Source organism: Caloenas nicobarica, chromosome 3 (assembly GCF_036013445.1).
Source record: "Caloenas nicobarica isolate bCalNic1 chromosome 3, bCalNic1.hap1, whole genome shotgun sequence".
In the NCBI taxonomy this organism is placed as follows: Eukaryota; Metazoa; Chordata; class Aves; order Columbiformes; family Columbidae; genus Caloenas; species Caloenas nicobarica.
In genome coordinates, this window is record NC_088247.1 from 92,598,297 (window position 1) to 92,623,144 (window position 24,848).

Below are 24,848 nucleotides of genomic sequence, written 5' to 3' on the forward strand. Positions count from 1 at the left end.
TGGTAGTTGAATATTTTTAACCAGCTTTCCACAGATGGGTCTAAATCAAGCTCTTACGATTCTTCCCTGTCATAACCCACTACAGAGGTCAAAGGTTGAAGCTTTCCCAGAGGTTCACTGTGCATAACAAACACTAGAAGTTCCCCAAATTTAGTTTTTATGTAACAGCAAAAGTGCTGTGGCCATTTACATCCCATACAGTCCCATTAGTATTGAACAAGGCATAAGCAAGGCAGGCAAAAGCACGAAATCTCCAGATTTACAATTAGTTTCTTTACTCATGCCTGCAAAAGTTAGTGCTTCTTATGCTCTTTAAAACGTGCTGTGAAAGGCTGACAAAACAAATCCTTCACTGCAAACATACAGGCATTTTGTCATATATAATATATTTTTTCCCCGATGTATTTAAACAACTACTGATCTATTATTAAGCATTACAAAGGGACTTGGGGTTGTCACTTTTTTGTTTGTTTTTTGTTTTGAGCAGAGGCCCAACAAATAATTTGAGTAATTTGAGATTGTGAGCTCTGCAAGCTGGACTGGAGGAGCAAGTTCAATACCCTTCGGCTAACCTGGAGGAATCCCGGGGACGTGGAGTCGGTGGGAGCTTGGCCACTCTGCCAATGCTGAAGCCTTTGGCTCTTACGCCAGGCATCTGACCTGTGTGCTATTCCATGTCTATAATTTATCTTAAAACAACAGCCGGGACGTCGGTAGGAGAGGGAGGGCTGTTGAATGAGTGTGCTGAACTGTCTAGGAAATCGTCCTTCCAACTGCAGTTAGGACTCATTCTTCTCAAATGGTCTCTGACCAATAAAATAAAATAAAAACCAATGACCAAAAAAACCCACCACCACCACCACCACACAACTTTTGCTTGAACTTTTTGAAACAGTTCAAAAAAATAAAACAGTCAGCCTACTGGAGATTGTTCCAGAAGGAGCTACCAGCACAATCAAAAAAGCAAAGAGAAACTACTGAGTTTCACAAGACACTGTTATCACCAGCAAATTCAATTTAAGGAGATTTTTCTGCCCCAAGCTGTTCATACAGCATTGGGGAAGAGCAAAGGGACACTGACGATGCCGGTGCACGTACTGCAGAGCCTGCCCAGGATCAGGGATGACTCAAAGGGCCTGAGGACACAAGTCTCTTGCTCCACCAGCTGCCTCATCTCCAGCCACCCACCCCCCGCGACATTTGCTGTGGGCACAGGGGTGCTGCAGAAGCCAAACGCTGGAAGGTTAAACTCTTTGCAATACGATGGGAATGAGAATTAAGCTTCAGTTAGTTTTGTGAATATAGCCAGTACCTGTAAACCTATCCTCTTCACGCTGAGGGGATCTTTGACGTTACCGTGCCCTACAAATATCCAGAACTTGTCTGGCACGCGATGATGTTTCAAAAAACAAGAACAGCCTTGTAATTATGGTTTTGCTTTGTACATAAGTTGTGGTAACCACAAAATATATTTAAGGCTATTTGCTGGATATGCAATTCTATCTAGCACATAAACATCTCTCTCCTAAACAGAGCCTGTTTGCCCGCATTAACTACCCTGGTGCCCCCCCAGCTTTTTGGAGAGCACAAAACCATCTCCTCTCCTCATCATTCCCTGCCTACACCAGCGCTCTCCTATCTGTCAGTGCCTCACTCCTCCTCCTGCGACATCTTACAAGCCTCCACCACAGATTTTACACTTTCTAAGGAACAACAGATGTATAGAAGAGTCTCGGTATCAGCATATGCTAAGTGTCCTCAGTTTCTCACTAAAGTCACCCTACAGGAAACAAATGCAAATTACTGCCTTCCAAACATAAGGCACAGTCCTGGGTACCTTATTAAGTCATTAACCTTCACCTTCCATTTTACCTATGTTTCCAGTATTCAAATGTTGCTTGAAATAGACTGTGTTACTATTTCCCCATACGGCAATTTGTTACCAAGTATTTCACTCCATTGGTTGAATAGTTACAAACAAATGAGGGCACCAATTTTTAAGCAACAAGAAAGCAGTTCAATAATTACTGCGAAAATTAACAACAGGGTCCCCATAATCCTTGCAAAAATCTTTTTGTTCATATTCCTATTCAATCCCTAAAGCAAGACTTTCAAACAGCCCTAAATGCTGTTTTCTCTACCTTCCAAGGCTATAACTCTGCACTCCACTGATGCTCCAGCTTATCAGATGATGCTAGCCATGGATAGTATCTTATCTCTGTAATCCCCCCAGTGTTAGGCCAAGGCTAGAGTTGTGCTAAGGGTATGTAAAATGTGCTTTACTGTGGAAAAAAATGCATTGCATTTGGAGAAAAGGTGGAATGACTGGTATGGAATAATTAGGGTTGCTAGTGGCAATGTTTATTTTCCTGCAAAACAAGCAAAGCAGAAACAACAAAAATACTTATTTCTTAAGAGCCCTTATTAACCATTAGTCTAAAAGTTGATTTATATACATATTAAGTATAGATACACAATGATGAGGATGTCTGCTCAAAAAGCATGTATGGCCACTGAAATCAGCAGGAGAGGGTTTTTTTGACCATTTGGATAGAGTGAAATTAAAGCTGGTTTGCCTCTTCTTCAACCCTTTCTACCCCCTTGGGGTATCCTTGTCTACAAGGGGTAAACAGGAATAGCCCTGGTAGGCCACATGGGAGGCTGATGTAGCCCAGAATCTTCCCATCAGCCCATTTCAGTCAGCAGACAACTAGAGGAGGACACAGAATGCAGAGTGATGCTTCCCCAAAACATCCTCCCAGCCTCCTCATGATTGTCTGCAGACCTTCAGCTGAGCACCAGCTCCAAAAAAGTCAGCTCAGTCAAACCTCTAGAGGCTATAGATGCTTTTGATGACTGAAGTCCAGCATACACCCAAGCTTCAGCAAAACCCTTTGAAACGACATGCTGTGGTAGGCCAGCTGAAACTGCTCATCAGCTTTCTTCCCAGCTCATGGTCCTGTCTCCTCTGGAGGAATTCATGCTGGCAAACAGGGCTCTGCAGAAAGGCCAGAGCCCCCATGCAGCACTGGTGGCTGGGACACCACCTCCACCCAAAAGACAACCTCACCAAGCCTGCAGGAGCACTTGCACCAGAAACACAAGAGCATACCTCTTATCTTCTGTTAAAGATCCCATTGCATTAAGCTTTTCTTTGCCTTTGTTTCAAAACTGTTCCCATCCTTACTTAAAGGCAGCAGATTTTTTCTTTTTTTTCTGTTTAGAGAAACTGAAGTGTGCAAACTGTGTGAGATGTCATTGCTCTTTCTGGGACTTTTTTCTTGACATTTCAAAAGGTGCATTTTCATAACTTTTATTCCACCCTCCCCGCCCCCCCGCATCATTCCCTAGTGATTCAAAAAATGCAAATGAAAACCAGTGCACCATAAACAATGGTAACATTTACTATTCACTTCTGCTTGAACTGGCATATCTGATGACCAGAGAGCTTTTCAGATCTCTATTTTTTGAAGTATGGCTAAGACTACACTTCCTCACCACAGCATATGCTGGGTTTTAATGTTAATTTTACAGTTCTTTCATTTTACTTTTTCAAACCACATCCATGTAAGCTTTTAAAGCATATTTAAACATACAAACATACTAATTGTTGTTATTAGACCTATCCTCTAAGAGGCTTTGTACTGTATTACTCCTTCAGACAGTAGGAGAAGCTGTTCCAAAACTCCTGAGGTCCTCAGAATGTAACGAGACCAGATTTTATGGTATACAATAAAAATGTTATTACACACCTACAGCATTCCCCCATGTGCACAGCTCCCTAATTACAGCATACAAGTCACAATATTGCATGAGACACGGTGCATTTTGTGGTGACGTTTTAAGTTTGGCTTTTCCTGCTGACAGACTACGGCCTATGGGCAAGTTTAATTAAAAAAAAAAAAAAAAAAGAACAAAAAACCTCCCCTAAAATGATAAGAAGAAAATAAATATCAGCAACTCTTTCTCAACTGCAATATCCATATGAGAGTATCTAAATAAAGTCAGGGGTATGTCCCATTCCTCTCTGCACACCACCATAAAGAGGTTTACAGACGCTGCCCACTTTGCCAGCTGCAGAACAGAGTTCATGAAAAATGCTCTTCTGCTCTTTGGCACCATAAACATAACCCTATTTCTGGTGTTTCCAGTTAGTCTTTACACAGTCTCTTCCTTAGATAAGAAGTTTTTTCTTGCTCCTGTAAACATTCAGCCTGAGAAACACTGAGCAAGATCTTCAGCTTCATGAAGGGGCAGGTACGCAGGGCTGAAAACACCCAGCGTTAGGCGAGCTGCTCCCTTCTGCCTTTATCTGCGAGCACAGGCCTTCTGCAAGCGTGTATCTGCCCCGACACGTCCTTCCAAGGAGAGCGGTATCTCACTGCACCAAAAGTCAAGTGACGGAGGCTGCTGTACCCCTCACAGATACCCATCGCTCCACTCCCGCGGCCAGACGCATGGGGACGGGCCATCGCCGTCCTTAACTTGGGCTCGCATGAGGCTCGAGACATGGCCACGGACCCAGGCACACCAGGGATGCAGGGTGTTCCCCAGCTTCGAAAGTAGATTACTGCGTACAGCTCCACGTTTGTTTACTTGACCGAGATCCATCCTTAGACATGTATACAAGCACAGTCCCGAGGTGTTTATTCAGACAAAACTCCCACTGAATGCAGACGGTGTCTGCCTGTGCAGCTGAGTATTAAACCCTTAAATTTTCTGCAGCGCCCATTTGCACATTTCTAAATAACCAAAGAAAAAAGAAAAGCAGAAAGAACATGCTCATGTGGTTGTGGACCTCTCCAACACTTGGCTACATTTGGCTTGAGAGAGCACGTGTGCCTCTCTAACATTGCTGATACGTGCACTAAGGCTCAGTCCCATCTATTTTGAACAAGAGTTTCTAAAGCTCTTTAGTCTATATGCCAAGTAAATCTCCAGCTCTGTGACTTTATCAGCCAAATTTTTTTTTTCTGAAATCTTTTAAAACTGCTCAGATGATTTAGACTGGAGAGACAAATACTTTTTAAAAGAAACAGACTGTAAGGCCCTAAAATTTCTCCCTAACTGCTTCTATTTAGAGGGGAAATCTCTCTTTATTGACCATGAACTGTTCTCTAGCTGGCTAAGTGATGCTCAACCCAACACCTTTTGTAATTCTTATACTTCTTTGTTAATCTTAGGACCAACACAGCACCAATCTACTTCTACCCTGCAGATCATATTTGTATAGCTTATCCAGGATTCTGAACCCATCCGTGAGAAGCAAGCTTGGCACTGGCACATAAAGTGGCTTCTCCATCACTGGCAAAAACATTTTGAGGTGAACCTGGTTTATTTGGCATCCATGATGGTAGAGCTGTGTGGTCAAGTCATACTAGGAACTCTGGCTTTGCATCCATCTGCCAAAAATACAGTATGTTTAACACACACTCCCCAGAAGCGTTGATATTCACCATACTATAAAACAGTCTGCTAGATGTCAGTAGTATCACCGCTATATTACTTTGACAATCCTCCAAGCATTTTATTAGCTAGGCTGTAGTTGTTGATCCTAAGAATACAAGGTAATAAACCACTTTTAAATGACCAGAATAGCTGCCTCATAACAGACGTTAACCAATAAAAGTGTATTTTCCATTAAATTAATGAGATTAATAGACAGTGTTGCAAGAAGTCGTGTAAGCAGCATGAACTTTTTGATGTCAAAGTTACTATGACAAATCAGTGACGTGGATTCATGGAAGAGATGATGGTTTGAGATGATTTAAACAAAACCTCGCATAACTGATGACTAAGTCAATTCTAATGCTTTCCATTAAAATTACTCTTCTGTTTCTTCACAGCAGACAGAATTTAACTGGAAAATCATACAAGATCTGAGAACTATAACACACAAATCAGCACAGTCTGTTGAGTAAGTTTACAAACATACTGAAGCAACTATTTTGTAATCTCTACTCTTCAGCTTTTCAAAACCATGCCAGGAATAGGGTTGCCAAAGCACATGAGAAATGGCTTGAAAACTGCATTTAAAAGGGGGTCCTAGGAAGCGTCATGTTAGATGAGCGCCTTTCTGAAAATAAGTTACTGACAAAGCTCTGTAATTACACAGTGTTCTATGTACAAATACATGTACAAGCACTAGCATTAGAAAAATAGTCAGTTATATGGCACATGTTGCAATGAAACTCACTTTCAAAGCATATATACAAATGATCCAGCCTCATAAAGGGTAAATATTAATAAATACACTTGCTTCAACAGTAATGCAAAATTAACGCATATTTTGACAGCAGACAATTTCAGAAACAACTTGTGTGGAAGCATTAAAAAAATCAACGGAATGAAAAGCCTATTTTCTTAAATGCTTTCACTTGCTATCCTTGTCTTCAAATTAACACTCTGGATACCTGGAGCACGTTTTGAAGGCAAATGCAGGGACTTTTAACCGAATGACTACTAGCAACAATGAGAATTCCACGGTGCTCCGAAAATGTGTCCATTCATCGGCGCACTGCCTGTGGTGCTGCCTCCCCCGGCTCCTTAATTAACATCTATGTTGGTCACAGAAATTAGAGCAACAGCGGTGAGTATTTCAAAGGCGCAGTCAATCCGAAGCCGCGCCTCGCGCTTATCTCGTCACGGGGCCGCCGCAGTCAACTTTACTGCCTTCAGGTACGTCGGCATCGCCGCACGGCCCCGTCGCCGCCGGTTTCCCCGTGGGAGGGCTCTTCCGTCGGCGTCACCGCCGGGACGCCCCTGCCACCGACGTGGCTTGGCCTCACGTTTGCGGGACTGGCCTCTTAAAAAAGTCAACCGTGTCAGCTGGGCAGCGACCAGATCGAGCCGCAGTTATACAAGAAGCAAGGAAATATTATGCAAGACCACAGGAAGTCAGAGGAGACAGCATTCTGGGCAGGCCTGGCAAGGAGTCTGTGTGAACTTCAGCTAACAAGCAAAGCTCGGTCATTGGCGCCAAATTCAGCAGAGAACATTCCCAGTGCTGCAAAGGATAACACTCCCCATGTTTTTGCCAGTGGGCTACGTTCCAGGACGCCATGTACCTGATGAAATGCAGATAAACCCGGGTCTTATTTTTTGCCAAGTCTTCATTTATTTTTAAAATTTGGAGCATATTTTTGTCCAACGTTTGTTAGAAGTGGCAAATGGTTTGTTTTCATGGCTTTGCTAATAGACCGCTTGTTCTAATGCTCCCTGTAATTTCAACTACAATAAGTGACCTACAAAGAAAACGTTTGGCAGAAGCCTCATTTTTTCCATGCATCTTGCCCATCTACCTCCAGGCACTCTGCTAATAGGATATATGAGGGTTATGGATTCCTTTTCCCTTGGCATTTTGGAATGACCACTGCAAGTAGACTTGGTGCAAAAAGGTGACACCCACCTTGCACACAACTACACTATTTTAATCCACTTCCATGCAGAAAGTTTCGAGAACTACCTCATCCAGTTCCTACTTGGAGAAGACATCCATTAAGATGCAGCAAACATTGTTTCCAAATGGCTGAAAAAATTGGCCTTAATGTGACAAATGTTCATCATGCAGCAATACGTGACTTCAGAGAAGCCTAATGCTTTGTTCTAGGATTCACCTTTAAAACACCAATGATAAAAGGCTGGAGGTGGGAATCCATTTTGAGGTTCACACACACATACACGCTGCCAAACAAGAAGTGCAGCATGCAAAGTCTTACACAACACAAAACAATTACCAATTGTGATGAGAGTATACAAAGCATTCTCAAGAGAATCTATTTTATGTTTGTAATCACCCTCAAAAAACACACAATAGTGCTCTCCTTCCAGCAAATACATAATACAAATAAAAACCAAACAGTAGTACTGCCTCAACTGGGGGAAGCGATTCTGAGAAGCATAACAGATCTCCAGCAGATACTGATTGCCAACGCCAACGAACCAATTTTAGAAGTTTTAATCATCACAATCGCTTATGGGAATGACAAACATACGCACGTCTTAACAAGAGATTCCCATCTTCCCCATGGTTCACACACAAAAAGGTTCCCATAACCTACCACTTTTGCAAAAATAATTAAGTGAGCACAGCAGCAACACAGGAAAGTGAAAATGTGCATGGTGACTGCCTTCATTGTTACTGACGGCATAACAATGCCCAAAATTAATCATGAACCTGACAATCAACACCAAATGCGCACACAGTTGGACCTCTCCAACCAAAACAGACCTTTCTATATCTGGATCTAGAGTTCTAGCTGGTTAGAAGTCCAGTTGTTTCTCCAGTTGAAGACAGCAATTTCTGTCCAAAACCTGTAAGGTTTAAGCACACTAAAACACTCAGAAATGGCCAGAGTAAAGAAAAGCATTTTATCTCTATTTATTTCTACTAAATATCAAGGCAAATATCTCCTGGTTACAAAGTCTCTGGTCTCTACAGGGGAATGCGCTTGTGCTGCAGCCTTTCCCCGAAGCCATCACAGCACTGTTTCTGAACACCTATTCCCAGGAATTTAATACCCCTGAGATCTTTACAGCTCTGTCAGGGATGTAGACACAGACATACAGAAGCAGTGTAAACCTTAACTCTTTAAGAAAACAAGCTAAAAGAGGACAGCTCTTCTAATCATCGTCTCATCTTCTAAGTACCTCTTCCATTAACAGTTCTTTTGATGACTGCATTTCCCAGTAGTTTAAAGGCAACACTCACCCAGCCAAAATCCTTTTCTGAACCTCCTGTATGCAACTCATAGTCAGCTACAAAAACTATAATACACCTAATATACCTACCGCCACAAGCAATACAGCACTCCCTTTCTCTGGGTGGAAGGGGAGATGTTCTGACTCTCAATAGCCAGTATAACTCTAGGTTGAGGTCTTCACTTTATTTTCCTTCAGTAGAGTACTTTCATATTCCACAGCTTCACCTTATGTTCTACAACATCTCCTGGCATGTAAGCAAACGAAATACCCTCAAAACAAAGTGTACTGAAATAAATTTGCCCACCAAATATTTCCTTCTTGCAACTTTGTAAATCAGAACTGACTTCCTAGAGAAAGAACGGTATAAGAACAGATGCTTGCTCTGCTTTCCTCATACCTTACTAAGTATTTGACCATTTCATTTGCTTAATCCACCAGCTAATGGAAGTAGAACCCAAGTGGAATCATTAAATTCCCTTTTAAGAGGAATGAAGGTTCACACTATACACAGTTTATATCACATTTTCCTCAAAGGTATTTTCACAAAGCAGTACCCAGAGGTCTCAGGCAGGAACTGAGCCTCATTTTAAGCGAAGTTCTAGACATATTATCAGACTTCAAAGATTTTGGAGCTGAAGCTATTTTGGTACAAAAGCCTGAGCACTCAATCTGTTAAGTAAGGTACAAATTGAAACTAAGGAACCTGACCAACAAGAGCACAGAGCTCAACGTACAAATGACTCACTAGGCTCATTCCACGGCTGTAGCCTACTCAAAATGCAATATAACAAAATCATACTATGCTCACACTGCATTCATCATATCAACTCCCTCCAAAGGAATGCTCTAGAATGACTTCATGTTGAGATAATTTGCTCTTAAAGGTTTTAACAGGTCAGGCTGCAGACACCCCTCCTCTTTCAGCTGTGTCTTCAGGTGGACCTCTGCTCCATATCAGCCATCACTGCACCTGAAATCCTTCCTGTGACCTGCAATGCAGACTTTGCTCCCTGCTCATTTTATTCCCTGGGCTGCAAGAGCACTGAAAAGTCACTGCGTTTTGAATAAACACTATTTGCTATTGTCACTATTGTCATCCACCTTCTTTAAAATAAGTTTAAAAAAAAAAGTCAGAAAGCAATAGTGCTGCTTCATTGCTTCATGCTTGCCTTTAGAGAAGCTGGAATTCAGTTTAGTTACACCATGTTTATAGTGGCGTTTAGGTTTGGGGGGTAGGGAATGTTGTCTTAAGATTTGGCAGGCAAAGGGAAAGGAGCAATGCTATGCAGATAACACAGCTTCTCACATTATCTCCTTCAGGGCCTGTGTATACAGTATGCAAAGCTGCCAATAAAAGCCTGTATAAAATGTCAGGCTTTTCTCAGTATCTTTTCTTTACACTGGAGTACATGCCTGCTCCCTCTTCAGGCCTGCCCTGCCTCCCATATGCAGGAGAAGCCTTAACACGAATGAAGATCCACAGGCTTCAGCCCATGTGGTCTATATGAAGGAGCCTTCCTAACCTAACCTTGAAACCCACGTCACATTAACCCTGTAATTCAGCACAGCTTTCCTTTCTCACAGCTCTCAGTTCAAATAAACTAAGAGCAAACAATTGCGGGCTGAAACACAATTCAACTCTCCATCTGCAGAAAGGACTTGTTTTCGTGTGATGGTCAAACCCTCCTTTTCATTCTTGTGGCCCCACAGGTTGCTCACTCGGCTGCTTTGTGATGAAGTCTGAAAGAATAAAGGGTTTACCATCTCCCAGACACCTTCAGGGCATTGCAATCCCTTGCTGCCACTGCCCTATCTCCTCAATTGCTTGAAGCTTCCAAACTGCACATGTATCTTATACAACAGGAAGGCCAAATTCAAACGTGAAGGAAATGAAGCTGTACGTCCATCCGCCAGCATGTGGGTGTAACCTACATATTGAGGGATTATATGGAGTGGTGCAGTAAAGAAAGCAACTAACCAGACAATGTAGGAAGAGCGAGAGAGAACCAAACTCCTTCCATTTGACAACCCCCTGTTTAAGCATTTTCAAGTTTGGTTTATCGCACAAGCTTCTTGCCAACATCACTACAGCATTGTGTTGGGCATAGAAATAGGAAAGTCCCTGCTTTAAAAAGTTTACAGTCTAAATAAATAAGACACACAAAGGGTGGAAGGAAGGATATGCTACCATCCCAGTTTTCCAGACTGGGGGGAGAGGATAATCATGGAGATCAGCCACCCTGCCCAGCCTACGTTACCAACCCAACATCCCCAGTCCCCAGCAGGACAAAGAGCCGGGGCCGAGTGAGCAGAGCCTTCGGAGAGGGTGTGGAGGGGAAAGGCGACGGGAGACGTAGCTGCTGAGGCCAGAACCACTTGCTGAAGCTGCTCTTCAGCAGCCAGGTCAGCAGCCAGACGCGGCTTTTGCAGCCAGCTCCACCGCGAGCAGCGAACAAGCTCAAGAGACAGAATCCAAGAAATGGGTTTATTCAGCCTCACTGCACTTTGGCCCAGGTCCCCATGCCAAAGAGGCTTTGTTCAGGCCAGTCGCGCGATTAACAAACAAAAGTAGAGTTGGGGGGTTTGTTTTTCTTAAATGGGAAATAATGGGTGTTTCGAAACACCAGCATTAAGTTTCCCTCAAGATATGTGCACTTGCTTCTATTCCATTTTCAAGCCAGCACATGCCTAAGTGAACGAGATAGTTCCCTTTTGTGAATCATTTGGAACATAAATATGGCTTTGCTGTTATGTAAAAGCCAGTAGCAGTGTTAAGACAACTTGGGCACAGAAAGGATGTTCCCATAAAAACATCCCTCTGATTAGTAATGGCAATAAACACATCCTTCAAATCATTTTCAGGGGAAAAACCAAGAACTGGAGTTATTAACAGTAACTGATAATCTCACAGCTGTCACACATAAACGGCCCACCCGCAGCTGAACCAAGCTACATTCCATCAGTCAAATGAGAAATCTGCCTCCCAATCACGCATGTAAAAGTGCTGTGTTAAGCAGTAAAGGGGATCACCCCCGCGCCCCCCGATATCTACCTTTTCTTAAAAATGTTAGTAATGCTATTGTGTTAAGACCAGGCATCTTGGCTAGACGGGGTATTGGTTTCCTCCTATGCCAGCAAACGTCACCCATCTCATGCAAAAGTTGACCAGTTCCAACTCTCTGCATTCCCCGATGCACATGAGTCAGCTTAAAGGTGACGGGAAACGGGTTGCCCGAGACAATATGGGGATACACTGGAAGAAGTAAACCAAGAGCTAAATTCGTCATGGATTTCCTTTGCGACAGAGGTTCCCTGTAAGGAGGGATGGAAAAACCCAGGGACAGTTAGAGCCAGCAGTAAGCAAAGCCGTGCTGCTCCTCCAAAAACAGTTCTTCCCTTCTGCTGAGGGCAACGTGCAGAGGCCATTCCCAAAGGCTCGCCCCTTCCTAAAGGCATTCCTCTTCAGAGAGCTGAGCAAATGCAGCCTTCCCAGAAGAATCCCCCTACCAGATGGGTTTCCACCAATTTCCAGTCTTCTCTTACAGGTTACAAAACACACTTGGAGGCAACCGAGTTCTAACTAAAAATCCTGGAGTGGAGTAAAGCTATAACTGGTCATTGGGTTTGTATTCCAGGGAAATACTGCCCAAGAAGTCGTGGCATGATAAAGCCACTTAAGGTTGAATTTCTTTTCACACACGAATGTATGATGCTGCCAATCCATAGATCGTTCAAAAAATATTTTTGTTTTAAGCAAGCTTCATATCAGCTTTAAGTCAATACTCTCCATAACTACCTAAGAGTCTGAAGATACTGTCATTGCCATCAGCTGACGAGTATGTTATTTCATCATAATGGCATATAAAACTCTAACTAGGCACAATAACACGTACAATCTCAGAAGACATTCTGGTATTTGCAACAAATTTTGCATACAAATTGCATGACAGCTAAAAGTTTGGCACATTCCTAGCAATATTCCCCATTTACAAATGTTGAAATACAGAGAGGTGTGTTTTGTTTTTTTTTCTTTTGAGTGTTTGTCAACGTCACAAAGATCTTTGAAGTATTGTGACAGCAAGTACTCAATAACATCAAGAATTTACTGGCAGAGAGGGTGATACAATTGTGAATGAATGGACAGGGCTCGAAGACCAACACCAGCCAGGAGAATGTCCCAAACACAATGACTGAATAGGGTTGCTTTGTAGTTTATCATACAAATGCAAGTGTGAACGACAACTGTGATACCATGAGTTTAAGTACCTTTTTATGGCAGTAAAGACCTTAGATATGCTAATGGCTGAAACAAAATACAAGGAATGTTCTCTAAAGCAACTTCCACTACCCTTATACAAACGGCCTAATAACCATCCCACTTCATACTTCCTTCAGCTTATTACTTAAGCAAATATTTATCTTGCAAGCCTGTGAATATATCTTAAAGGAAAAATACTATACAGTAACTTCTGAACACTATTAGATGAGTTGCACTAAAAATTTCAGGTTTTGGTGGATTCTTTCCAGCGCTAAGATTTTTAAAGTTCATTAGGCCTTTGAAACTACAAATTAGCAATAGCTTTCCCTTTCAATAAAAGAAGAGCAATAGGGCAGATATATTAGATTTCAGGCAACTTATTCAGACCATTGTATTGGCTTCCTAAACTGAAGCCATTAAGCAAATCGCCTTATGTGTATTAAATAATATATACTAAGGGACTCAGAAGATGACTACCTGAAGAAAACACATGTACTAGGCCAAAGGTGGGTATCACCTAGGATCACTATATTTCAAGATATTTTTATATCAGTTTCTTAAAGCAATAGCTTTCCTGTGAAAGGCAAACATTTCTATCTCTCATCATACGCAGGCAGGTTTTCAAGAATGTAACTCTGTTGTTCTTGAAGGACTGATAATTTCAAAGTTAGAAATTCTGCAACATGCTGTTTTAATCTCTCTCACATTTTGACTTTCTTGTTTGTCATACTAGGCGCCAGTAATGTGGGCCAGGGGCTGGAGAGGGCCTTTATTGCTGTGTTTTCAATTACACTACTGTCCTAAAAGGTTGTTCATATAACCAAAGCTAGAGAAGATCTTTGTCATCACGAGTCACACTTCCTGCCTAACCCAATCCAAAACCAACCAAGTATTCTCATCAGGCTGGGTAACTTGTTTAAGCAATTGCAGTTTTTGAAAGACTGGGACTGTTTCAAGTGATGAGGGCTTCATGAGTAGTGTAAAAGGAATACTAATATTTTGGTTTAGCAGATAAAGAGTCTTCCTGAAAGGAAGACAGGAACTTGATTCACATCAAGCCCCTAAACCAGATTAATGTATGTGCCTCATGGTTTTCAATAAAACAAAGAATATCTGGAAGAAAAAACCAACAAAACCAACCCCAAACAAACAAACAAACAACTAAACAAAAACCCAACCAACCAAACAAAACAACAACAACAACACACACACACGCAAAACCCCACCAAAACCAAAACAACTGAGTCAAACACCAGAAAAGAAAAAAAAGAATCTTTAAATTAAAAGGAGATTAAAGATTACTTAAGTGTCATTCAAATGAAATTTAAAACATCCAGTTTTAGACTAACAATGTAGTGCAACACAGGAATTCAGAAATTTTATTAAAATGAAGCCAAATCTAAAATGTTTCAGCACTCTCCAAATGTTTTGCCAATTTTTCAGTCCCATCTCTTCATTCACCAGCTCTTGTTTCCCTTGTGCTCTGAAAAATTATTGTCTAAGAAAATACTTATTTTTACAGAAAATATTCACTCCACCAACTGCATCCGCATCTCTTCCAGTGCTCAGTATCTCATTGTTCAAAACTTGCACCTTATATCTAACCTTCATTTGCCTAACTATAACCAAATGTATTTTGATATATTAGATAATGAGTAACAAATATTTACAATAGATTAACTTCACGTTTCAGTAGTTCCAAATAGTTTCTAAATGATCCTGGTAATCTCATTACACATATACCTTCAGACAGACTGCTTGCTATCAAGTGCCATAAGTTACACCCACATGATTCATCCATTAGGAGAGTTGCTCGATCTAAAAAAAAAAATAAAATAAATAAAAAGGCGCATACAAAAAAACCCCATGCACCAAACACACAACCCTCCCCATATGCCTTCTAATTTTAGCCTCTCCTTAGATAACACAATTTCCTGAAACAAAGAGAGGGTCAGACTGCTCATGCTCTCCAACTCCAAAATGTTATTTGTAAAAGTAGTTGAATGTACGTGGTTATTCATATCCAAATATAAAGGGATGCTGCAGTGCTCCAGCTTTCTGTTCCGCCAGGGCCACGGAGAAGGAGGCAAAAGCGACATGGAAGGAGTGATTTGTGGGAAAAAAAAAAGTTGAGGCAGACAACAGAGCCCATGTAGGACTCAGCACTCACAGCTTTTCTGTAGAAAAAAAAAAAAAAAAAAGACTAGGGCAACCCACTAGAGCACGGGACCGCCCAAAGCCAGCCATGCACCATCACCCCATGTCCCCCACCACTATGGCTCTGGCTTCCAGGGACAGCCTCCAGGCCAAAACCAACAAGACAGCTGAGATGTTAAACTGGTGGTGGGTACGGCAGAGTGGAAAGTGAGAAAAAGCATCTCTCGGGATATCTTGGTCATTGGTGTAACCTCCCCACAGCGGGAAAGAGCGTCTGAGTGCTCAGCAGAAAGTCTTTTTTTTTTTTTTTTTTCCTTTTTATCCAATTCAAAGAAACTTAAGGTGAGTGTGACACCAGCCCAGATCAATAAGACACAGCATCATCTGCCCACCACCTATTTCATAAATACATCCTTTATTTTACAGATCTGAAGGATTGAAGAAGATACTTGTGGGGGAGTCATCATTCCGTTCACCTCACCTTCCATCCTGGTACACTGCCAAATGACCACTGTGTTTATAGAGCAAAAGGTGACCTAATCACCACTACACCTAGTTGGCAAAAAATAGTTGAGATGTATTAGTCGCTGTGAATTATCTTAAGATCATGGTGAGGCAATAACTCTTAAGCTTACTGATGTTATTATTTAAAAAAAAAATAAAAAAAAATCTGAGCCAAAGCCTGTAAGTGGCCACAGCCTAGTTGTTCTCTCCACCACACTCCTGCTTTACAGCCTGCCTGCAATCTGGCCTGGGGTTTTCATTCACATAGGTCACAGCTGGGATTTGGGGACAGGCCTCAAGAACTAGGGGCTGGAGGGGGAGCCAGGCATGGGCAAGACACATTTTTAGAGACAAGTTTATTCCCCTGTATCTTGTTGGAAACACCAACAAGTTGTTGAGATCTTTTTGGAAAACAGTCAGTTTGGTTCTACAGATACTCCACAAATACTTGAAATTAAAACATATGTTACTTAATGTTTGCTTGAAAGCAGATCACTGTATGAATACATACACTGCAGAATGAAGAAGTATTTGTGACACAGGGGATGGTTCAACATATGTGCATTACGAATGAAAAATGCTGAGGAGCTGTATTATCCTGGTTTTGTGTCACTTGAGAGCAGAAGCAAAATAAGAAAGCGTTTTTTTCCTCCTGCTCAGATGCACAGAACTTGTTCATAAAGCTGCATTAAGCCAGTATTAATTGCACACCCACGGGCTAACATAAAGCATTTGTAAAGTTTCTGAATTTTTCAGTCAAGCTTTTTGGAGGCAACACCCTAAACATTCCCCTAATCAAAGAAAACTGCTAATTCCAGATACTAGCACACAGAGGAAGGGTCAAGACCGGGGCACCTTTTTGACTGTAGACCAGACCTACAAATTCAACTAAAGCAACTTTACTTATTATCTGGCAAAACATTTGATGAATTTCTATAGAATTAAATATTGAATATTTGCTGTGTCATGTAATGCAACAGACAGAAAACCACAATAGATGTCTTATCCAACTCCAAACTCTTTGGAATAACAGTCAAGTAAATTAAATTACAATTCTAACTGTTTTAAGACCTAAATATGCCCATTTAATCAAGATTTATTATGGCAGATTTTGTTTCAGCTAAATTTTCTAGACCTAAATAAAGTCACAGAGGAAAGAACCAAAATCATCATTAGATTTGACCTCAAGAAGTAAAAAGCATAATTAAAATGCGAGTTACTCCGCATCATTAGTTATTTATCAGCCAGTTGGCCTACTGTACTTCATTAATCGACTTTCCAAATGCACAGTAAAATAGTTTCCCATTTCACATAATTCAGAAAGAGTCCTCATGAAAAGTCGCCTTTTAAATTTAAGAAAGTAGTTATTTTTTCTTATACAAATACTCAAGATCTTAGCAGATAACTGCTTTATTATATTGCCTTTTAAGCAAATGGAGCACAAGAATGATAAAATGAAAAGAAAAAAATTGGCAGCTGCATAATAACCATACTTGCACTTTCTCTTAATTTAGGAAAAGGGTTCTGTCAACCTTGTGCCATCTACTAGGAGTAAAAGTATTTATAATCTCTAAGATACACATGACACAATGAATATTGGAGTAATTAACAGAACAGCATTTCTCAAATAGCTTTAGAGGAACAAAACCATTCCGTATATCAAAATTAGTTTAAAATACAAACTGCCTTTGTATTGCTCATTTCCTTACTCTAATGGTTATCCTAATTCTCAGTTTTAAGAAGGTTATCCATTTGAAAATAATAGCAAAACATTCAATACTTGAAGAATTCTGCCCCCACCACACCTAACAGTGGCTCCTACTTGGAACCTAAAACCAACAATACTCCATGTTTATGAATCCACCATAATAAAAAACATTATAGAAAGGCAGAGAGATCCATTTTTGATAGTCATGATGGGTCTCCTAAATTAGTAGCATAATCCCAAAACTCCTATTAGCAGAGTACCTCCAATATGCAAGATGTTCCCAATGACCCACACAGGATAAAACGTGACAGAAGACAACCGACATCAGAGGAATAAGTGAAAAGGACGTGACACAGAAAGGTGCTGTAGGCCAAGGGGTGTTATATCTCTAAGCGGCTCTTGGGCTAAGTGCTAAGGACGAGCAGAGCCAGCCCTCGTGGCATCGCTGCAAAGCACAAATCCCCAGAAGCCCAGATCCCTTGGGGAGGGTGGTACACACCACCCAGGGAAGGCCTCACATGGCACACCGCTCCCACGGCAAAACCCGTGCAGCCCTCGTTCCGCTCAAACGCTTTGGGTCTATAGAGGTGAACCCATAGCAGTTGGGCAGCAGAAGTCAAAGCTTTCCCAAGTAGGCCAGGACGCCAAGTCGGAGCTCAGCCCAGCCTCTGCTACGTGCCACTGCAGGCAAAGGGACACACGGAGGCACGCATACAGCCCGCCATTCCTCATTCATGTGCCCTTGGGCCACCCTCTGGTAGGAAAGCCCTTTCCACATCTGTAGAAATACAGCAAGGGTGGTGAATGCAGCAACCAGACGAGGAGAAATCAAAGTATGATGAGTAGGACTGGCCAGAGTCACTCAGTAAGACTCGCAGGCTATGAAGTGCCTGCATTTCTGGTGCTGAAACCTAAGTCAACATACCATAAACATATGCCAAAGAGGCTATTTTAACAGATTGTTCATCATGAATTCAGGAGACTACATTTCCTTTTGATAACTCCAAATAAGAAAAATTGTAAGGGCGGATATTAACATAGAAGCAAACAGTAGTAAATTAAACACATGGGCTATACAGAGGGAGATGTTAAGCAATACCAAAACTTGAACAATTTTTGTATTAGTCTGTGAAGGAAAGCATTCAAAGCTCCATCAGCTGAAGTACAAAAAAGGAGGTTTCCAAGAATATAAAGAACAACCTATGTTGGCAAGTGAATGGACAAGATCACTGAACTCACCACCATCACAGAACAACAGGCACAAGGTAGAATACCTGACAACAGTGACACACCTCAACACAGAAAGCATACTGGGTAGAACAAAACAGAGCCTGTATGTTTCCTGAAACCTGCAGTTTAACACCTCGGCACATTCAAACGCTCACATTTCCTGGCATCCGAATCACATCCATTAAGAGCCAGTGACTACCTGAGCTCTGGAGAGCGGTGCTGTCAGGACCATTTCCTCATCCAGAGGAGGAGCAGCCAGGAGTGACCTCAGCTTGGCAGAATCACTCTCCTGAAGTAAAGGTCAGTGAAAACCGAGGCACAAATTGCCTCATTAGATGCATTAATAAAGCCCACAGTGAACGGGCATCTGAAAGCATTCAGTTACCTAGTCAATAACTGAGAGGAATCCTGTTTGTTTACTATCTGCATCAGACAAAGTTAAACAGATTTATATAACATTACACCCTTAGGATCACAAAATGGTACCATATAAATATAGAGGAATCACTAGTACAGAATCTCCCTGAGCTGCAAAATTAGTTTATTTTTCATACAACTGGAAAACAAACACAAAAATCCCCAAACAACACAATGGAAAAGATGAAGCCAAATGATGCATCCTACTCAGTGGTATCTGATTTGTCCTGAGCCTGGTTTCAAACTTTTCTCAAACAAATGTCTATCCAGGACAGTCCATTTAACACAACATCTATTCCTAATAAAATAAATATGTCCCTCAAGTAACTCAAAACCACATGACTAAATAATTAAAAAACACACTGAGATATTCTACAAGACTGTCCTAATTAAACTGAAGCCTATCTACTAATTGTCATCACACTGCACAATGATCACAGATATTTTTTCCTTAGCTTTTATTATTTTTCTAAAATGCGTTTTACCCTTTTACTCCTCCTTTTCGCAATTGCTAATTACTGGCATTCTAGGAAACATCAGACTTCATATTTAAGACTCTGTAGATAATGAAGATCTATTTTTTAAATTAAGTTAAAATAATAATGATATTAATCTCAACTCAGTATCTTGGACTAACTTCAAACATGGGAAATCAGCCTATTGAAAGTGCTAGAACGTTTGTTCCAAAGGAAGCAACTGCTCTTTTCTATTGACAGACAGCGCTTCAAATGAGAACCTGAGGATGATCTTCAACTTAAATGAACCATTAAAAGAATCAAAGATTATCTTCCATAGAGCATCTGTTTGACAGTAAGAGAACTGCTTCTCTAAACATATGTTCCAGAGCTGCCTGCAAATCTGGTAAACCAGATTTCCCCCACCACCTTTTCTCCCTGAAATTGATTTATAAATGCTATTAGTAAGTCAGGTTAGAGCTCCTAGCTGCATATCTGGATAGAGATCAAGCAAATAATACAATGACTGTTGAACTCAGGGCAATAAATCTGTTCTATAGCAGCAATGGAAAATTCAAAAAGGAAAAAAAAACCACAAACAACAACAACAAAAACACAACACCACAACACAAACAAAAAAGCCTTGCTTCAATAGGCTACATAGGGTACATCCCCGGTAGGGACACACATACACGCACAAACAAGCTGCCTTAAATCCCTCATCTGATACTGTCCCGGTTCCTCCACAAACGTTAATTTACAGATCAATCCCATGAGCCAGATAACAATTAGGCTGCTTCTGAGAGAGACAGAAAATTGTCACGATAGTTACATAAAATCAGTGACAGACTTGGGATTAGCATTGAAACTTTAGTCCTGTGAAGTTTCTATGTTGTATCTGAAGAGTATTTCCACAAAGCGCTTCAGCGTGCTGTCCTGCAAAATCAGACAGCACTCAATCCCTCACTGTGTTCAAAAATAAAAGGTTAAAATTGAAGAGATTAAGAGCACCTCATTAAAAAGAGGTGATACAATGAATGCAGTGTATTTTCAATTGTACACTATTTCATTCTCATCCCTATAAACCACTATAACAGAATTTTATAACTACATCGTGTAGTACTATGATTTTTCACTCTCTTGTTCAACACACAAGGACACAAAAAGTACCCATATTTTATACCCTGCACAGAAGAATGATACCTAGAACAAAATACACTTGAGGTAATTGTTTAATCTTAATATATTAGTGTTTGATAAACTGAGGCTAGCTACATGGAAAAAGCAGGGTTTATACTACAATACTTCCCCTATTACATCGTCACAGAGTGACTCAATAAAAAGGAGCTATTATACACACGAAAACCCAGTGTTTAAAGTTTGGTGCATCATCAACTGGAAAGTACACATGGCAAATAACAAGATAAAATTCTTAGTCTGTAAATCACATCATTTATGAACACAATCTATAGTCAGAACAGCAACCTGAGCCAATAATAGACTCAGCCTTGTGACTGCCTGCTGTATAAAACACACTGTTAGGAGGCTTCGTGGACCTTTACTCAGTTCCTCAGCCTTCACCATGTGAGCCCCCTCACTCACCCACAGGAATTGTATAGGCTTGGAGCCATGGTTAGATACTTATTTTCCTAATCTCCACGTGTAACCTCTGTAGTTAGGGACCACGAGTTTTATTCTGACGTTCAATCTCAAGAACTAACACGAAAATAATCTCTTCGATGCAACTACAGAACAAAAAAAAAATTAAGTTACTTTTATTCCCTTTGGAAAGTTCATCACGGCAATATGGGAATGTCTAGCTTTACATCCTCCTCAAACAGCAGTGCCCTGTGAGGCGCTCCTCAAGCTCTCACCCTCCAGGAAAACTTGCTGTCAGTTGAGGAACTTCACGATCCGCACCAGACGCAAGTCCCCCCGCATAACGCGGCAAGGTGCTTGGGCTGGAGCGAGGATGTGTCGAAATATATTAGTTTTATACAATTAGTAAGTGCTTACATGGCCTGTGAATTGCATCCAGACCGTTTTAATTGTGAAACATGTTTTGCTAAGTGTGCGTCCTTTAAAAACCCCGTCCTCAACCAAAAAATAATTTCCTAACAAGTAGCTCCTAATTGATAGCAAGAGAACGAGCCTGCCACACGTGCACTAAAGCCATCCCGCAGGAGCGGCGGACCCAGCCGGCCGTGCCCGCCAGGTGCACCTGCCCGCCCGCCTGCAGCCCCCGCCGGGCACAGCCAGAGCCAGAGCCGGGGCCGGGCGGCCGCCTTCGCTCCGGCTGGCGGCGGCCGCTCGGGACGTGTCGGCCGGGGCAGGGGCCGGTTCCCGCAGCGGTGACGCCCGGCGGGGGCAGCTCCCCGGGCAGGCGCTCCCCGGCTCGGCTCAGCCGGGACGTCGCTCTTCCCCCGGCGGAGGAGCGGGGGCTGCCCCGGAGGAGCCCAGCGCTGCTGCCCGGCCCCTCTCCCCGCCAGCCCCAGCCTGGGCTGGGCTAACTAACTCCCGTCGCAGCCGCTGCTGGCACCCGCAAAGGCTCCGGGTGCGGAGCCCTGGCGAAGGAGCAGGGCGGTGGGAGGCGAGGCCGCGCCGTCCCGCCAGCAGTGCTGTCCCCGGCCCCTGCCCGCGGGGCGTCCCGCCGCGGCCCCGCGCGGGACAGCGCTGCTGCGGGGAAAGGGGAGAGCCGCAGGAGGACGAAGCGGCCCGAGCAGCCCGCAGCCTCGCCCGCGGCCCCCTCACCTTTTCTTCTCCTTGTCAGCTGTCATCGCGGCGGCTGCCGGCTCCTGCGCCGCCTCTCGGGCCGGGCGGGCTGGGGCGGGCTCAGCACCTGCCCGCGGGACGCGGGGGCTGCGGGGGCTGCGGGGGCTCCGCGGGCGGCCGGGGGTCGGAGTCTGGTTCTGCCGGGTCGCCCCCGAGGCGGGCGTACAGTCTCAGGACACTGCCGAGGATTGTACGGCCCGCCCGGGGGAGGTGGCGGCGGCTGCTGCCGTGCGGGGCAGGAGCGGCGCGGCGGCGGGCTGTGCGGCTCGGCGCCGCCCGCAGAAAGTTCTCACTTTAAACCTTGGGCCGCCGCCGGCCGCGGGGGCAGGGCCGGCCCCTCCGCCCCGGACCCGGCCCGGCCCGGCCCCGCCGCCACCGCCAATGGGGGCCGACGGGGCGCCGCCGCCGCGCCCCGGCCTCCCCGCCCCCGGCACCGGCCTGCCCGGCCGCGTCGCGGGGGGTCAGCGCGGCCGCCCCCGCCCCACGGGCACCGCGCCGGCTCCGGCGGGGGCACGCAGCCGGGGACCCCGGGACGCGTCGCTCTCCTCCCGCCGCCGATTTACTGTTCTTAGTAGTTGTTGAACTTATTTCTGTTTTTCCCACAAGGCGTTTTTGTCCCGGTAGCCCCGAGCGCGCGTGGCCGGTGCGGGCTTAGGGGCGGGGGGCGCCGCAGCACCTGCCCCGTGGCCGCGGAGCGGTCGCGGTAGCAGCCGCGGACCCGGAGCGCCTCCCCATAGCCTCCCTGCTTAGAAACCAGGGAGGCAACCCTGCCGGTGGCTGCTTGGGGTACCCAACGCAGCCCGAGCCAGGGGAGGGTTTCTTTAAAAAAATACATTAAAAATGTAAAAATAATAAGCGTCTTGCACAACGGGCGCTCACAGTAACGACCGTACTGGCTTTGGGACCATGCGCTGCAGCTGGCTCCCGCGGGTTTCAGTGCCGAGGGACCGAGGGAAGGGAGGGCAGTAGTGGTCAGAGTTAGAGGGACGTGGAAAGGAGCAGAGGGACTGCAATTCTGAGTCCCTGATAGGTCTTCCTTCCTCACCCTGGTTTTCCAATTTTATTCTCTACATCATTCTGCATATTTCGACTCATGCACTTCTAAAACTCCTGGTTGCTGACACACAGCGAAACGTGGCAAGAAGTGCAAATGCTTGTCTTATGCTAGCACCTTTGATGGTTTGATGTAGATAAGATCAATGGCAGTAATAAAACAAACAAAACAAACACACAAAAACCCCTTTGATTTTTATATATTTTACACCAAAGCAACTAATCTTGCTAGACAAGGGATTACAAGAATTTTTCTGAGATTGTCTTTCATCACAGTAGAAACTGCAGTCTTATCCTTATGTTTTCTAAGGCTTACCTTACATTTTTACATCTCAAAACAAAACATACACCTTTGCATTAAACTGCACCAAGTTTCCTTAACATCTGGAAAATGGAAGTACTGCAGGCAAAATGAGCCAAACTAGATTTATTTCTTGGTTATTCAAATCTGAGCAATTTTCCTATACTCTGTTGTAGGCTGGTTTGTGTACAATGGGTAAGAAGTTTTTTTTCTTTTATACCATATGAATGTTTAAAAAAATACATTTGTTTTTGAATTTGCATATTCTGCTCTCAAATCTAGAATGAGCTACACATGCTTACACAGCAACAGCCTAATTATGTGGTAACAGTTGGGGTTTTTTCTTGTTATATCAGAGAACCTAAACAAAAGAAACCCACAAACATCTAAAACCTAAGTAAACTTAGTCAAAGGGAATTTGTGTATGCAGGACTAAATTTAACCTTCTGGGAATAAGAGAATGCAATAGGATCAAAGAGCCAAGTCACTCATTTCCTAGATTAAATAGACCTCTTCGTCCTTCATTGATCTCTGCTGATGTCAATGCTCCTTGCTGTATCTTAAAGCACTTCACTTGGATAAACAACTTGCCTTCAGAAATCAGACAAGAAGAGCATTCAAATCTGCTAAATCTAAACCACTCAGTAAATTTCAAACACTCTAGGTCTAGCCCATTGGCCTAACTTGTTGGCTCTGCCTCCATCAATATAGTGCAGTTGATAAACAATCAAAATCTCTTGGTCTCTTGACCAATGAGGCCTGATGGTGCTTTCACAACAGGAGAATTCACATCTAAGTGCCACTGAAGAACCACCACCTGTCCTCCTCTATGGCGACAGACTGGTGGACCTTCAAGGCAGGTCAGTGCCCAGCAAATCTTGCTGCTGCATCAATAAGGTGAAGCAAGACAGAATGATTCTGACAGCTCCCTCCTGAAGTTGTCTATACTATTATTTCTGGCAACCGAGCTCCCCATCTTGACCCCGAGGAAAACAAATGGCCTGTCTTCTGGAGCTTACTTGAGTTGTTCCCCCTCTTTCCCATGATTATTCAGGGAGAGAAAGATCAAATATATCTTTAACAGCACCATCATTCTACTTGACACATTCTGCAACAATAAGAGACCCCATGGCACCTACAGGGATGCAGAAGGTTTTTTTTCCTTGATGGAGAACAGTAGAGAGAATCACACAATTTTATTCTCAAATGCACCTCCTTACTGCTTTGATCTCCTTTATGATCAGTCAATATTTATTAATGGCAGTATCCACCCTAAGGTGGACTTTCTCT

General features: G+C 43.2%; 1 protein-coding gene across 2 annotated transcripts in view; it reads right to left on the reverse strand.

The window, feature by feature from the left end:
• Window positions 1-22,473, reverse strand: part of EPAS1 (endothelial PAS domain protein 1) — a 79,126-nt gene extending 56,653 nt beyond the window's left edge. For both annotated transcript variants that reach the window (XM_065630865.1, XM_065630866.1), the window contains exon 1: window positions 22,184-22,473. In XM_065630865.1, coding sequence (XP_065486937.1) covers window positions 22,184-22,209 — 26 coding nt within the window. In that variant the 5' untranslated portion in view covers window positions 22,210-22,473. The remainder of the gene's footprint in view (window positions 1-22,183) is intronic.
• Between the last annotated feature and the right edge of the window lie 2,375 nt (window positions 22,474-24,848).